The following is a 17,655-nucleotide window of genomic DNA, read 5'->3' as shown; positions in this document are numbered from 1 at the left end:
AGCGTAACTCATTCTTCAGAGGAAAAACACACAAGCTTGTATTTACCTTCAGTAATGGAATCTAAATACCGATCTTCAAAGATTATAGGTAATGAGTTCAGGTCTCCATCTAGTTCACTGCATTCAATAGGAAGAGGTGGAAGAGAACTGCAGAAGGAGGTGTTTTTGATAGCTGTACACATCTGTAGATGACTCTGAGCACTGAAAAATATTACCTTGTATTAAGAGAATTATAACAGAGAATGGTAATCCTACAAAGTAAATTGTTACTGTTAATACTTAAACAGAATACGCTAAATCTAAGTTCCTATTAAATTAGTTACACAAGTACGTACAAGGCATTTTTGTAATCTGACGCACATTTGTGACATATGCTGTGCACTACAAACTGTTTCTGTGCATTTAGCAACACGATTTGGAAAAGTAATAAGAAAAGCCTCAATATATTCTATTTCAAGTTACTCACTGTAGTTCTTGATATGCAAGAGCAGCTTGCCTTGGATGCTCAAGACAAAAGAATGCTTCGGAAAACCTTCGTACCTGAAAGATTCCAACAATTATAACTAGCAAAATAAGAATTCTTTTTACATAAAAAAAGCAATTTAAAAAAAACCAACAACATTGGTATGTCACAATGTCAGTGTCGCGCATGAATAAATAGTAACATTTTCATGAAATGCTCAGTCATCAAATTTCATGAACAAGAGTGTCAGTTGATGTGTCTTTTTTTTTTTTTTTTTCAGCAGCACTAACAGATGTAGGGTTGGGGCAGATATTAGTTTTGAAAGGGCAGCATGGTCTTGACCAAATAGGGCAAATGTAACATGCTCCAGTTGCCTATCTGGACACATAACAGAGACATGAACAAAAAAAATTAAGATAAATTTGAATAAAAGGAAGTTTAGTTAATATCTATGAGCAAGTTCAAAAATGTATAATGGTTATCCTCAAGAGTGGAAACTCATCAAATATTCTTCAGTTCATGAGAATGAGGCAGGCCAGAATTATACAAGGGTGTGTAATTTGACCTTTTTCTGTTCCAGATTTCAAAGTGAACAAAATATAGTCCATCCATCCAATTACAATGTACAGATTTTACATTTTACATTGCCTTTACCATTGCTCCTGCAGTTTATAATGCCAAAAGTACTGTGCCAGCAATGATTACCCATTAAGATTTAGTTGTCAAAATACATGAATAAAATAAAGCAAATACAATATTTAGTTTTTTTTACAGCACAAAGGAGCTTATATATACCTACTGTCAAAACAGAAGAATGAAATATATCCAATTAATTTTAAAATGGAGAAATTGAAACTGTGGAATATATAGTAATCTATTATATGTAAAAAATTACAGTAGTGCAATGTTAATATTCCACACGTGAGTACACAATAGTCAGGAACATCAGATCTCCCCAACTGCACATATCATATATTAAGATATGCATATAGTAGCCTAACAAGTAACCTCAAGTCTTAGATAAAGGTAACATGGGTAAATTAACATTGTTATGAGAACTTTTACTTTTGCATCTCCTCACCGCTGTGTTCAAACATGCAATTTTAATGCTGCATTACAATAGATTTTACCTAGTTTGGTTGGTTTTAAAGGAGATGCAGAGAAAGATGTTGGGGTGTAGAACAGCAGAGTTTCGAGCAACTCTGCATGCTACTATCTTTAGCACAAACATCTGTTTTATTTACTAGCTTATATAATAATTGTAAGAAATGTTTGAAATCACTCGGCCATCTAACTGTACTTGTAGTTAGTCTGTTTAACAATGTTTCTTTCTCTTGCCCGTCCCCTCTGAGTACTTGATACACTCATGGTCTCTTCTTAGATTATACACTCCTCAGGGCAGAAGCTGACTCATTATGTATTTATAGAAGTCAGTCAATCCCCAATTGATTCCCCTGGGTGCCACTATTTCAGCTACACACATACACCAACAATCACAGCTACATAATATACAAGGAAAATCTAGTCAAGCACTACTGAGTTCTACAGCATGGGATTATAGCACTATGCAATTCATGTATACACACAGGCAATACTTAAAATGAAAAGACAAAATGACTTTTTGGTTTATGGATAAAAGCCCATTTAAGTGTTATTTTCCCAGCCAGTAAGTGTTCACAGTAAATATTTCTCAGAGAGAACTATTTCCCAGCCATATGTCAAAATCTGATTTAAAATTTCTGTCATTAAAGTTTATTTTAATGGAAAAATATTTCTTCCCAGTTGCATAATTCAGAAAAAGAAAAAAAAACCCACAGTACCACAAAATTCATCTTTAGGCTATCATCAAGCACGAAAAGGTTCAACCACAGGGGAAAGTTTTTCAAATAGTTATGGGGAAACGAAAATAGCTGCATTGCAAACTTAACTTATAGCTTTTCTTATAGCTTTTACCAGCAGAGAAAGCTCATCTGTTTTTCCTGTCACAGGGAATCATATTTAAATGATACACAAACGTCCTTGTGTGTAGAAGTAGACTTTCAGTTATAATGTCTCCTTAGATCTTAAATTTGCTGCTCTGGAAGCATAAAAGCAATCTTGGCTAGATGGTCTTTGTTTTTATCATCAGACAAACCACACTTTCGAATTCATTCCTACAAAAGATTGCGTCCCTTTGTTCTGGAAAAATGGTTAAGGCATTGTCTAACCCAGACACAACCCTTAGGAGGAAAAGTTAGCATGGCCTGGGAAATATGGAGAAAAGGTCATGTTAATATCCCTTCCTCGGAAGTCTGAGAAAGAGCTTGGATGGGTGTTCAAATGGGAAAAGCATAAACAAAACAAAAACTTCAATGAGACATTCCAATCAAGCATCAGGGGAAAAGTTCTTTACACAGAAATTAACTCTTCCTCTTTGTCATAGGATGTGGCCTGCCTGTGACAGGCTCCTGTAAGGGAGAACAAGCCAATTCAGACCCACCTGGAAGTGGTAGGTTTATTATTGTTAGGATTATGGTGGCACCCACATTCAAAGAATACAGTAAAACAGTCCCTGCACTGTAATTTAGGAAAGGAACCCAGTGCATCATATTAACAAAAGCGATATTACTCAAATTATCCAAAATTAAAGTACAATTGATTTTTGTCCTAAACCAGTGATTAGAAATGGTATGTATGGGGGGCTTTTAGTGGGTTATAGACTGTGGTGTGTGTGTGGGGGGCTTTTACTGGGTTATATATTTTTGTAATAAGACATAAATCCAGTATCTCTATTTGTTCCATGATTTTTAGTGCCCAGCAAAAATTATGAATTTAAGCTTCCAGGTGTTGTGCGAATTTCCCTTGAGGATGAGGACTGACAGCTCACATATAGAGTGGTCGCTTTGTGAAAAGTGTTTACCCCTATGTGATTTGGTGGTTTTGTCTTTCATCATTTTTCTGTGTAAATTCATTCGAGAGGACAGTGATTGTCTCGTGTCACCCAAATAGTTGTTATTGGGGCATTTAGTGCACTGGATGAGGTATACCACAAGTTGTGATAGGCATATGTAGGACCTATGGACCTTGAAAAATGTGTTGTGGGGGTATTGATTATTATAGCAGTGGGGGGATATGGCTGCAGGTTATATATCTCCTGTTCTGGCAGGATCTGGTGCTGCTTTGAGTTTGTGTCCTATTTTGTGCAGCTTGCTTCTGATGATGAGTTTAGAGAGGTTGGGGGTTGTTTGAAGGCCAGAACAGAGGGTTCAGGAAAGATTTTCTTCAGGACGTAGTCCCCATCAACTGTAACTGTTTAATGATACTCCATATGGGTTCCAGTGTGGAGTGGTAGGTGACAACTAGGGGTATGCAGTCAGAGGGGGTTTTATATCTGTATTGAAGCAGGTTCTCTTGGGGTATTTGGGTGACCCATTGCATGATGTGATCCACTTCTCTGATGGAGTGTCCTTGTTTTGTGAAGGTGGTTTTAAGTGAGTCAAGGTTTATATCCCTGACTTTCTCCTTGGAGCATATTCTGTTGTATCCGAGTGCCTGACTGTAGATACCAGATTTCTTGGCATGTTGGCGGTGGTTACTGGATCTGTGACTCATGGGTTTCTCGTATATAGTTGTTTGTAGGGTTCCATCACTGAAGCTGATTGTGGTGTCCTGGAAGTTGACGTTAGTGTGGGAGTGGTCTAGAGAGAGTTTAATGGATGGGTGGTAGTTGCTGAAGTTGTGATGGAAACCTATGCGGGAGTTTAGGTCTGCTCAGAGGATGAAAATATCATTGATGTATCCTCAGGTATATAATTGGTTTCATGGTGAATTTGTCCAGAAATTCTTCCTCAAGGTCACCCACAGATTGGAAGAGATTGGCATATTGAGGAGCCATTCTAGTTCCCTTGGTTTTTCCCATGGTTTGGACAAAGGGTTTGTTGTTTAATATAAAATTGTTGTGGGCGAGGATGAAATGGATGAGTTTGGGGATATGTTTGAGGTGGCTGAGTGTTGTCCATTGCCTTGAAGATATTTGAGGCAGACAGCGACGCCACCATTTTGATGGATGGTGGTTTACAGGGATTTATCATTGATGTAATTATATGTCTGAGTTACATCAATGATATTTTCATGGGTCCTACAAATGCCTACCACAACATGTACACAACCGTGCACTAAATGTTCGAATAACAACTATGTGGGTGAAACAAGACAATCAATATACTCTTGAATGCACTCTCACAGAAAAATGATAGAAGACAAAAAACACCAAATCACCTGGGGGCAACACTTTTCACAAAGCCTATCTGACCTCACAGTCCTCATCCTCAAAAGGAAACCTGCACAACACCTGGGAACTTAAATTCATAACTTTGCTAGTCACAAAAAATCATGGACTGAATAAAGACACTGGATTTATGGCTTATTACAACAGTGTTACTCATAAAATGCCCCCCCCCCATCTTTTTTCTCCCTATGACTAGAGCAGGGGTCGGCAACCTATGGCACACGTGCGAAAGACAGCATGCAAACCGTTTTTTAATGGCACACTGCTGCCTACCGGGTCCCAGCTGCCGGTCCCGCTCAACCTGCTGCCGAACCCAGGCCGGCAATGGGCTGAGCGGGTCTGCGGCCAGGACCCCGGCAGGCAGCAGTGTGACATTAAAAATCCTGCCCACCCCGGCCCGCTCTTCTCCGGCCCCCCACCTGCGGGGGCAGGGTGAAGAAGCTTGGTCCTGCCGGCTGCTGCTGCAGGGCAGGCAAGTTCCCCCTCCCCCACCTCTTCCGCCAGCGTGCTGGGTTCCTGCCCCTCCTCGTCTCCCTTTTTGCTGCCGATCAGCTGATGGCTCTTGCGAGAGAGGGAGAAGTGAGCCGCAGCGCGCTCGCTGCTCCGGGGAGGAGGCGGAGAAGAGGTGGGACGGGCCGTGGGGAAGCCGCTCTGGGCAGGGGGCTGGGAGCACCCCCAGGACCCTAGCCCACACCCCCAGCCCTCACCCCCACACCCCCCCAGCCCCTTGCCCTGACCCCTGCACCCCCCCACACCCCAGACCTCACCACCACACACCCCTCCAGCCCCCTGCCCCCCCTCACATCCCAGCCCACTGCCCTGATCCCTGCACCCCCCCACACCCCAGCCCTCTGCCCTGACCCCTGCACCCCCTCACACACCCACAGCCCTCTGCCCTGACCCCTGCACCCCCCACACACCCCAGCCTCCTGCCCTGACCCCTGCACCCCCCCACAACCCCAGCCCTGATTCCAGAACCCCCCACACATATCAAGCCCACCCCACACTCCATGCCTTGACTCTTGCACCCCGCACATTCCCACCCCCACCCTGAGCACCCAACGGGAGCTCCTGCACCCCACCCCACCACATTCCCACCTGCACCCCTCGCACCAAATGGGAGCTGCCCTGGTAAGCACTCCACACCCAACCTCTTGCCCCAACCCTGAGCCCCCTCCCTCATTCTAGCTCCTGGCCAGACCCTACACCCCAACCCCCAGCCTGCTCCTTCACCCCCAGCCCTGTGCTCAGTGCACTCCCACCCTCAGCTCAGTGCAGAGAGAGAGAGGAAGAGAATGGGCTAGAACCAGGGAGAAGGTAGGTACCCACTCTATGTGGGCAGGACTGGGATCCCAGACAGGCAGTGGGCTGAGCGGGGCCGGCAGCCGGGACCCTGGCTGGCAGAAGCCGGCGGACGGAACCCCAGCCCGGCAGCGGGCTGAGCTGCTCAGCCCAGTGCCGGTCTGGGGTCCCGGCCACCGGCCCTGCTCAGCCCGCTGCCGGTCTGGGGTTCTGGCTGCCAGCCCCTTGCCAGCTGGGGTCCCAGCCGCAGGCCCCGCTCAGCCTGCTGCCGGCCTAGGTGAACAGAACCCCAGGCTGGCAGCGGGCTGAGCGGGCCGGCGGCATAAGATCAGCATTTTAATTTAATTTTAAATGAAGCTTCTTAAACATTTTGAAAACCTTGTTTACTTTACATACAACAATAGTTTAGTTACACAATATACAGACTTATAGAGAGAGGCCTTCTAAAAAATGTTAAAATGTATTACTGGCATGCGGAACCTTAAATTAAAAGTGAATAAATGAAGACTCGGCACACCACTTCTGAAAGGCTGCCGACCCCTGGACTAGAGACAAGTTAACTGGCCACTTCACCTTGAATGGTCTCTTACAATATCTGTTAACTACTGAGGCTGACCAATATGCATTAACTACTTATGCTAAACAACCTACTCCACCCTGTATTTAGCTGTGACACTCAACATACATTTCCCAGACCCAAAGAAGAGCTCTGTATAAGCTTAAAAGCTTGTCTCTTTCACCAGCAGAAGTTGGTCCAATAAAAGATATTACCTCACCCACCTTGTCTCTCGAATATCTTTGGACCGACAGAACTACAAGAACAATGCATTATACACAACTGTTCATTAAGTGAATTTTAACACTTATGAAAGGAGCTGGATTAACAGCTCTAGACAGTTCTCTGTATATGTCATTGGCAAGCTTGACCAAACTGCCGCAAACTTGACTTAAAGGAATCAGTACTAGGGATGCAATGGTAGTTCAGTCTCCATGTCTCATTGACGCTTGACTTTTATGTAGAGACTACAATAACAAGGGCATCAACTAGTGCCAAATATCCATGAGGAAATGGACAGATTACCAACTCATTTCATATATGACACCTATCAACCAGCAGATGGCAATGACTTTCTATCATTACCAACTCGGGATGACTTCATAACAGAGACTTAGCTGTGAAAGGTTTTGTACCCTATTACAAATCATCTATCATGAAGTCCCACACAATTGTGTTTTCCAATAAGAAATAAATAAACAAACGAAGAGGAGGGATCTTTTTTTTTTTTTTTTTAAAAATCACATTACTGTGGAGAACACATTGTTGCCCAGAGATGCGCACGCAGTCAATGTGAGGTTCTTAGTTTTCTTAAATTTTTAGTTGGGATATCAGGCTGGAAGAAATAGTTTCAGGATAATGTGTTCAGGCCTACCAGAAGATGTCACTATCGAACAAAAGTTTATCATTACAAAATGTTTATATATTAGATTGATTGATTTATATTATTAAAAATAACGCTCTCTAATTCAGTGGTTCCCAAACTGGGGTTCGCAGAACGTTACAGGGGGTTCGCCAGAAAAATTTCACTAATGGCGGCCAGAGGACCCTGGGCACTAGAGGCAGAAGGTGGGACCCGATTCCAGGGCAGACAGCTCGAGCCTCAGGGAGAGCAGGGCCGCGCAGTTGGGGCTGTCAGCCCGAGCCCTGCCCCCATCAGCAGGGGAGCCGGCCGGCTGAACCCCAGTGCTCCGTGCGGGGCTGGCAGCCTGAGCCCCAGGGAGAGAGGGGCAGGGCAGTTGGGGCTGGCAGCCCGAGCCCTACCCCTGTCAGCGGGGGAGCCGGCCGCCCGAACCCCAGCGCTCCACATGGGGCCGGAAGCCTGAGCCCCAGGAAGAGCTAGGCCAGGCAGTTGGGGCTGGCAGCCCGAGCCCTGCCCCCATGAGCGGGGGAGCCCGAGCCCCAGGGAGAGAGGGGGCCGGGCAGTTGGGGTTGGCAGCCTGAGCCCCGGCAGTCACCTGAGCGGTCAACGGGGTCCAGCAGCAAGAGCCCCGCAGAGTGTGGAGGAAATTTAAACTTAAATCCCTGGAAATATTCATTTTTAGGAGGGGGTTCACGAGATTTCAGAATTTAGTGAAAGGGGTTTGCGGGCTGTTAAAGTTTGGGAACCACTGCTCTAATTTTAAATCTTTTTTCACATAACCTACCTAACTAAAAACCTCATTAGCTGTACATTGTAACTGTGTACATACAAACTCTCACTCAACAAGACTGTAGTTATTTTTGTAATGTAGCAATCAAAATCTGTTGCAATTTTTAACTCAGAGGGATGATGTCTTAAAGGTAATCTGCAAGAATTTTAAAAAATAAAATAATTGCATTATGTGCTGAATGTCTCCAATAACAAAAATTCAGCATAACTGCTTCAGAAATATTTATATTGCAATATCAAGACATACAATGAGCATAAAAAACAGACCCAGATGTCTTCGATAAACAGCACACAAAATCCAGTAAAAGGAAAATCAATCAGCATAATACAGGTTTATCGCAGGAAGAGGTGATACTTTGCAGAAAGGATAGTCTATAAATATGAGAATAGTTAAATTAGCAAAGATGAAGCATTTAATAGAGCATGTTATCAAGCAACGTATCAATTTCTTGCAATAAAAGCGCACAAGACTTTCTGTGGCAGAGAGGATAATAAATAGGATCTCTCATATCACAACTAAATGTATTAGCAGCCTAAAACCAAAAAGGCTGCACCATTGGACATGAGCAGATCATATCATAAGTGAGCCCCCTTTTCACTGCAAGCTCTCCAACACAAGGATATCTCATGAATCCCCAGAACATAAAGACTCTCATTAGTATTTAGTGAATAACACAAGTGCTATATTGTGCATCCCAGAATTAGGTTCCGAGTACACAGTCAAACATTCTCTGAAATCAATGCTCATACATTTACTATTCATTTTTAAATTTTAGGTCCCATAACTCCAGGATGGTTGGCTGCTGCTGCTACAATGATATGTGAACAGCAGAGTGTCTTCTGTGGACTGCAACATAAACCAGAATTTTCTGCTCAGTTCTGCAGGGGTCAATTAAGTGGACATTGATTTTTGTTTATTTTTCATTAAAAGGCATGTGTTTGCACAGTGTTTCAGAGAAACAGTTTTTAAAAATTTTTGATATAGAAAATGATGAAAATCACCTTTGCAAACCAGTGCTTTATAACTTAAAAAGTTCCATTTAACTGCCCCCTACAAGTTGGCTCTAGGAGGGTTTCCTAGTTAATGGTACATCACCCAATTCATGCCCAGCTGTGGCCAAAGAGCTAGACTCAATAACCTGAGTTTGTCAGGCCTAAAAGAAAAAGAAAAGTTTAATATTACTTATGTCCTGCATGCCCCTTTCACCCTTTGATGTCTGGATAGAGCTCCTACTGTATGGGAACCTTAAAAATTTGTTTTAAAAATACTTGCAGGTCACTTTTGAAAAGAGATGAATTAGCTTAGTTCTTTTTAGCTATAAAAAGGGTCACCTTCAAGTACAGAGCTGTCACTTCAGAAATGTGGCAGTGTGTGCATCCCTCCATAGAACCCTACATTGTGGATAACATGGAATTATTCCATCCCAACTTGGGGCTGTGCATCTGGATTTGCACCCAGCCACGTAGCCAAGTGGAGGGAACAGGGGGAGCGATCCAAAAAAAAGCGCCACCCGCTCCAGCGCTTTTACTGAGTCAGCAGCGTGCCGGCGGCAGGCCCTCACTTGCTCTGGGTGTCTTCGGCAGTACTGAAGGTCCCGCCGCCAAAGACCCGGAGTGGGTGGCGCCTTTTTTTTTGGATCGCTCCCCCTGTTCCCTCAACAGGGGAAAATTTAAAAGGTGCCAAGACTTTGACAAGGCGCCACTTGTGCTCAGTGGGGGAGTGACCGCTGCCCCACTCCCCCCCTAGCTATGCAACTGTTTGCACCTCTGGGAAGTATATTCCCGTAGCTACGTTTGAAGATTTAAAAGTTTGGTTTTCTACCAAAAAGTAAATTTCAGCAATGTTTATGCTCAAAAATGATTCTGAGGTCAAAAGTAGCTTGAAAGCAGTCATCCCTCAACTTCAAAAGAGAACCTAAAGCAGGACCATGTAGTAGCAAATGACTTTATTAGTACACAGTACAAGTTCCTTTTAAATACATCATATCTCAAATGGATATAAAAGAATATAAAGATAAAAAAGCTCCTGTAAAACCATTCAACGCTGTCAAAAATATGGGGGGGACCTCTATAGAAGCTCTGTAGGATATTACAGTGGAGTGGAAGCTTGCAGGGATAGGGATCATGCGAAAAAATGTTTTTGATGATGTGTATATCTCAACCCAGTTAATGGGGTGTTCAGTATATACTGATGAAGTAGACAAATTACCTAAAATAAGTGCATCAATATTTAATTTTCAAAGATAACTGAGCTAGAAAGATTAAAAAAATTAAAATCAGAGGATATTTAAAAACAAGTATAAGATACTGCACATACAAATCATTACCGAAAATATTTTATCTTTAACATCAGAGCTAAGGTAGAAAAAAAATATTTATACTTCTGTATTCTTATTATACAAACAGTCTGTAAACATCAACATACTATCTGGGCTCTCATACAGCTATTTCTAAGTAAGAGTGTCTTCCCCTTTATGTCCAGCCTCAGAAATAATTTGGAGGATCCTCACTATTGATATTGATTTTACATGGAAGGTGCTCAGATACTACAGTGATGGATGGCAGTGTAAGACTAGGATAGATACATTGTTGCGTGGGGTCATCCAACTACTAATAAAATATCCTTCCTACAGAACAAGTTTTGCATCAAGATTCAAGGCTCAGTCTGTCCAGGAGAAACCAGTTCCACAGCCATGAGTTCTTTCACTAAGAAGACAGAGTATCCAGCTCTTGTGCTAGGTATACCCTGGACTCAATCAAAGTGTTCCTGATAACTGTGGGGCCCAAAGAGAAAGGTTTTTGAGACAGCTGGGTCACAAGCCAGCCAATGCTTTGTAGAGGATTAGAACCTTGAAACAGACTTTATGTTGAATAGGTAACTATTGTAATGTATAAAGCACTGGTATTATGTGGTATGAAGGGCCAGTGCTGCTCAGCAGATCAGCTGCAAAGTGTTGTACCAGCTGCAGCTTCCAGGTGACTTTTTGTTTATCCCAGATATAGTGCGTTACAATAATTTAGCATGAACATGACAAAGTCATGGATCACTGTGGTTAGGTCTCATTCAGTAAGGTCTGAGACCATTTCCTGATCAGCTATAAACAGAAGAGGTTTCTAGCTACTCATGCTATCTCGGAGTCTACACTCCAAGTTTGCACATAACCTTGATAAAAGGGTTGTAAAATACTAAACGGTTAAATCGTTAACCCCCAGCCCGGCCCTCCAACCCCAGCCCCTGGGCCAGCCCTCCAACCCCATCCCCAGCTGTACTGCCGGAGCAGCCCCTGCCGCCTGGGCGGGCTGGCTGGCCAGAGCAGCCCCTCTCCCTTTAATTGGTTAACCTATTAAACAACATAATTGTAATAATTTAAATTGTTAACTTTGTAAATGGATAATTACATCCCTACTTGATAATTGAAGAGAGGAGGAAGAAAATACCTTCATTTGAGGTTACAGTCATAGTTTTTGCTTATTCTTGAAAATATTTTACTCTTAACCAACATCACCTCTGTTTTGCCTAAAATAAGCCCAAGGCAGATGCTTTTCACTCATGTTCCAGGTTGTTTCTGATTTGCCTCTTCTCTTCTAAGATTCCCCATAACAGGCTTTTCTCTTCAAGAAGTTATGAATGCTATCATTTCTTAAGTTGCACATTTTGATTCATGGCTGGCAAGGAACACCTACATGTAACAGCGAAGTACAATGGATAGACCAGCTAGGTAGGACTCCTAAAGAAAAATATATTATTCTGCACAAATGTTACCTCTCCAGAGCCTGAAATTTTTCTTCTAAGCTGGGTTTCTTATTCAGAAATGCAATTAATTGCTGCTTTGTAGTAAACATGTGTGTCTTTTAATTACTTTTAAAATCACATTTCACCAAGTAGCATCAATAATTTAATTCACAATTATAAATGCAGTACAAAAGCTACACTCAAAGTTCTACTCTTCTGATTTTCACAAACATAGCAGAAAAAAAGTAGAATTTGTCATCATTGAAAACCTACCAGTTTACAGAATAAAAGGTCATCAATAAAGCTTAAAAAGATATGAATTTGTTCTATGTAATGCTCAACCATCAGGTTCAATACTTACCCTCAATGTGTGATGTTCTTGTGCTAGTAATGCTGTGACTTCCTCCTGCAAGGTAATGATCTCTAGAAATTGCCCCCACAGAGCCATCAGAAGAGAGCAAAGCTGTGCAAGATTCATGTTTATAAGTTCTGCCAGTTCATCAGGATTTTCCATTTTCTGAAGTCAGGAAAAAATATTCTTACTAAATCTATAAATGCTTGTTTATAGATGATGCCTTCACATGTACACAAAAACAATGAAATAAACTCAGTTTCATACGGTAAAATATTTACCCTTACAACAATTCTACAAAAAAAGAACTCTTAAATTAAAGCTTTTTTGTCCAAACATCAAAAACAACTGGTTTCATTTAAAATTACATTACTAACAGAACACTTTTTGTGTGGTTCCAGATATTATCCTAGAAAGTCTTTTAGAATCAGGTCACATCGTCTTAAATTACAATGAGAACTTGACTCTTGTCAACTGTAATTTTAAAATGAAGGCCAGGTTGTAACCACTGTACTTGGTAGAGTTCTAAACTACAGTGTGAAGTACAAAAACTGGGAATCAGGAATTAGAAACATGACACTAACAAAAATTGTATCACAGCCAATGATGGGTGTTGCGGGAATAAAACTGACATACTGATGCTATCGTACAACTAGTTTAAAACAAGTCATCTCCCCTACAGAACTGACCCCACTGATTATGACTGTGTGGTACTTGTATTTTTAAGTCAGTTTGCTTCCTCAGGGCCCACTCTCACACGGTGTTAATGACCTCATAGAACCAGGCCCTCTCAAAAGAAAGATACATAGGAAATTAGTCTTTCCTTCTTCATAGTTTACTGCATCCCTAGGACATTCTCTTGTAGCATGGTTCCATTACAGTTAAATGTAATTTGAGTGCTACGGACGGTGTCTTTGGTTAGTATTCCCTGAAATAAGGGATTTTAATATTCAACTACTATGTATATTTTAACACTAATCTAAACTGATCTCAAAAATATAGCACCATACATTAAAATTGCTATTGGACCAGCTGCATGTTCTTGAAACCCTACTATAAACATATAAATGGCAGGAGAAGTGGTAAGAGAAGGTAATCAAGGTGAGAAATTATCAAGGTATTGAGGCAAAGGTTTTAGCAGCTGAGTTAGTAAAGAAAGAGCTGATTTTGGTCATGTTATAGAGAAAGAAGAAACAGGAATTACATGTAGTGTGATAATGCACAAGTCCTCCCTTCTTCAGTTCCTTCCCACTATTTGTTGCTCTCATTTGACATTCTGTCTGAACTTTAGGCTGCATGAACTTCAGGGCCTAGCCCAAGCTGAAGGAGGGGGAGGAGCAGGGGAAGGGTAAATGCAGCTTCCATCTATCTTGTCCTAGTATTTTACCTAAATCTCCCTTGCTGCAGATTAAGCCCAATACTTCTTGTCGTACATTTAGCAGACATGGAGAACAACTGATCACAGTCATCTTTATAACAACCCTTAATATATTTGAAGACTTATCACGTCCTCTCAGTCTTCTTTCCTCAAGAATAAATATGCGCAGGTTTTTTATTTTTAAAACCTTTCTTCAGAGTTCTGTTTTTTTCTAAACCCCTTATCATTTTGTTGCTTTCTTCTGGACTCTCCAATTTTTCCACATCCTTCCTAAAGTGTGGTGCCCAGAACTGGATACAATACTCCAGCTGAGACCTCAGCAGCGCCAAGCGGAGCTGGACAAGTACTTCCCATGTCTTACATAAGACAATCCTTTTAATACACCCCAGAATGCTGTCACATTGTTGATTCATTTAATTTGTGATCTACTATAACCCCCCAATCCTTTTCAGAAGTACTGCCACCTAACCAGTTATTTCCCATTTTGTGTTTGTGCATTTGATTTTTCCTTTCTAAATGTAGACTCATAGACTTTAAGGTCAGAAGGGACCATTATGATAATCTAGTCTGACCTCCTGCAGAGCGCAGGCCACAGAATCTAACCCACCGACTCCTGTAACAAACCCTCGACCTATGTCTAAGCTACTGAAGTCCTCAACTCATGGTTTAAAGACTTCAAGATGCAGAGAATCCTCCAGCAAGTGACCCGTGCCCCACGCTGCAGAGGAAGGCGAAAACCCCCCCAGGGCCTCTGCCAATCTGCCCTGGAGGAAAATTCCTTCCAGACCGCAAATATGACGATCAGCTAAACCTGAGCATGTGGGCAAGACTCACCAGCCAGATACCCAGGAAAGAATTCTCTGTAGTAACTCAGATACCACTCTATCTAGCGTCCCATCACAGGCCATTGGGCATATTTACCACTAATAGTCAAAGATCAATTAATTGCCAAAATTAGGCTATCCCATCATACCATCCCCTCCATAAACTTATCAAGCTTAGTCCTGAAGCCAGATATGTCTTTTGCCTCCACTTCTCCCCCTGGAAGGCTGTTCCAGAACTTCACTCCTCTGATGGTTAGAAACCTTCGTCTAACTTCAGTCTAAACTTCCTGATGGCCAGTTTATATCCATTTGTTCTTGTGTCCACATTGGTACTGAGCTTAAATAATTCCTCTCCCTTCCTGGTATTTATCCCTCTGATATATTTACAGAGAGCAATCATATCTCCTCTCAGCCTTCTTTTGGTTAGGCTAAACAAGCCAAGCTCTTTGAGTCTCCTTTCATAAGACAGGTTTTCCATTCCCCGGACCATCCTAGTAGCCCTTTTCTGTACCTGTTCCAGTTTGCATTCATCTTTCTTAAACATGGGAGACCAGAACTGCACACAATATTCCAGATGAGGTCTCACCAGTGCCTTGTATAACAGTACTAACACCTCCTTATCTCTACTGGAAATACCTCGCATCCCAAGACCGCATTAGCTTTTTTCACAGCCATATCACACTGGCGACTCATTGTCATCCTGTGATCAACCAATACTCCGAGGTCCTTCTCCTCCTCTGTTACTTTCAAGTGATGTGTCATAAGTTTATAACAAAAATTCTTGTTATTAATCCTTAAATGCAGGACCTTGCACTTTTCTCTATTAAATTTCATTCTATTACTATTACTCCAGTTTACAAGGTCATCCAGATCTTCCTGTATGATATCCCAGTCCCTCTCTGTATTGGCAATACCTCCCAGCTTTGTGTCATCCGCAAGCTTCATTAGCACATTCCCGCTTTTTGTGCCAAGGTCAGTAATAAAAAGATTAAATAAGATTCGTCCCAAAACCAGTCTCTGAGGAACTCCACTAGTAACCTCCTTCCAGCCTGACAGTTCACCTTTCCGTATGACCCGTTGTATCATAGAATCATAGAATATCAGGGTTGGAAGGGACCCCAGAAGGTCATCTAGTCCAACCCCCTGCTCGAAGCAGGACCAAGTCCCAGTTAAATCATCCCAGCCAGGGCTGTGTCAAGCCTGACCTTAAAAACCTCTAAGGAAGGAGATTCTACCACCTCCCTAGGTAACGCATTCCAGTGTTTCACCACCCTCTTAGTGAAAAAGTTTTTCCTAATATCCAATCTAAACCTCCCCCATTGCAACTTGAGACCATTACTCCTCGTTCTGTCATCTGCTACCATTGAGAACAGTCTAGAGCCATCCTCTTTGGAACCCCCTTTCAGGTAGTTGAAAGCAGCTATCAAATCCCCCCTCATTCTTCTCTTCTGCAGACTAAACAATCCCAGCTCCCTCAGCCTCTCCTCATAAGTCATGTGCTCTAGACCCCTAATCATTTTTGTTGCCCTTCGCTGGACTCTCTCCAATTTATCCACATCCTTCTTGTAGTGTGGGGACCAAAACTGGACACAGTACTCCAGATGAGGCCTCACCAGTGTCGAATAGAGGGGAACGATCACGTCCCTCCATCTGCTGGCAATGCCCCTACTTATACATCCCAAAATGCCATTGGCCTTCTTGGCAACAAGGGCACACTGCTGACTCATATCCAGCTTCTCGTCCACTGTCACCCCTAGGTTCTTTTCCGCAGAACTGCTGCCTAGCCATTCGGTCCCTAGTCTGTAGCGGTGCATTGGATTCTTCCATCCTAAGTGCAGGACCCTGCACTTATCCTTATTAAACCTCATCAGATTTCTTTTGGCCCAATCCTCCAATTTGTCTAGGTCCTTCTGTATCCTATCCCTCCCCTCCAGCGTATCTACCACTCCTCCCAGTTTAGTATCCCAATTTAGTCTCCCCTTTAACCAGTTCCTTATCCACCTGTCAATTTTCATATTGATCCCCATCTTTTCCAATTTAGCTAGTAATTCCCCATGTGGAACCATATCAAATACCTTACTGAAGTCAAGATAAATTAGATCCACTGTGTTTCCTTTGGCTAAAAAATCTGTTACCTTCTCAAAGAAGAAGATCAGGTTGGTTTGACATGATCTATCTTTTGTAAAACCACGTTGTATTTTGTCCCAATTACCATTAACCTCAATGTCCTTAACGACTTTCTCCTTCAAAATTTTTTCCAAGACCTTGCATACTACAGATGTCAAACTAACAGGACTGTAGTTACCCGAATAACCTTTTTTTCCCTTTCTTAAAAATAGGAACTATGGTAGCAATTCTCCAGTCATACGGTACGACCCCTGAGTTTATAGATAAATTAAAAATTCTTACTAATGGGCTTGCAATTTCAGTGCCAATTCCTCTAATATTCTTGGATGAAGATTATCTGGGCCCCCCACTTTAGTCCCATTAAGCTGTTTGAGTTTCGCTTCTACCTCAAATATGGTAATGTCTACCTCCATATCCTCATTCCCATTTGTCATGCTACCATTATCCCTAAGATCCTCTTTAATCCTATTAAAGACTGAGGCAAAGTATCTGTTTAGATATTGGGCCATGCTTAAATTATCCTTGACCTCCACTCCATCCTCAGTGTTTAGCGGTTCCACTTCTTCTTTCTTTGTTTTCTTCTTATTTACATGGCTATAGAACCTTTTACTATTGGTTTTAATTCCCTTTGCAAGGTCCAACTCGACATGGCTTTTGGCCTTTCTCACTTTATCCCTACATGTTCTGACCTCAATAAGGTAGCTTTCCTTGCTGATCCCTCCCATTTTCCACTCCTTGTAGGCTTTCTGCTTTTTCTTAATCACCTCTCTGAGATGCTTGCTCATCCAGCTTGGTCTACAACTCCTGCCTATGAGTTTTTTCCCCTTTCTTGGGATGCAGGTTTCTGATAGTTTCTGCAACCTTGACTTGAAGTAATTCCAGGCCTCCTCTGTCTTTAGATCCACAAATTCTTCAGTCCAATCTACTTCCCCAACTAATTTCCTTAATTTTTTAAAGTTAGCCCTTTTGAAATCAAAACGCCTCATCACAGATCTATTTTTG

At 42.2% G+C, this 17,655-nt stretch overlaps 1 protein-coding gene across 5 annotated transcripts in view; it reads right to left on the bottom strand.

Moving 5' to 3' along the window:
* The window catches only part of FAM135A (family with sequence similarity 135 member A), a 145,473-nt gene that overhangs the window by 40,233 nt on the left and 87,585 nt on the right, over positions 1-17,655 (bottom strand). For all 5 annotated transcript variants that reach the window (XM_027832720.3, XM_037894285.2, XM_037894284.2 and 2 more), the window contains 3 exons: positions 12,334-12,489; positions 467-540; positions 47-201 (listed from right to left, as the gene is read on the bottom strand). In XM_027832720.3, the coding sequence (XP_027688521.2) occupies positions 47-201; positions 467-540; positions 12,334-12,489 (385 nt within the window). The remainder of the gene's footprint in view (positions 1-46; positions 202-466; positions 541-12,333; positions 12,490-17,655) is intronic.

Source organism: Chelonia mydas, chromosome 3 (assembly GCF_015237465.2).
Source record: "Chelonia mydas isolate rCheMyd1 chromosome 3, rCheMyd1.pri.v2, whole genome shotgun sequence".
Lineage (NCBI taxonomy): Eukaryota > Metazoa > Chordata > Testudines > Cheloniidae > Chelonia > Chelonia mydas.
Note: the sequence above shows the minus strand (reverse complement) of the source record. Positions and strands in the feature narration are given on the sequence as shown.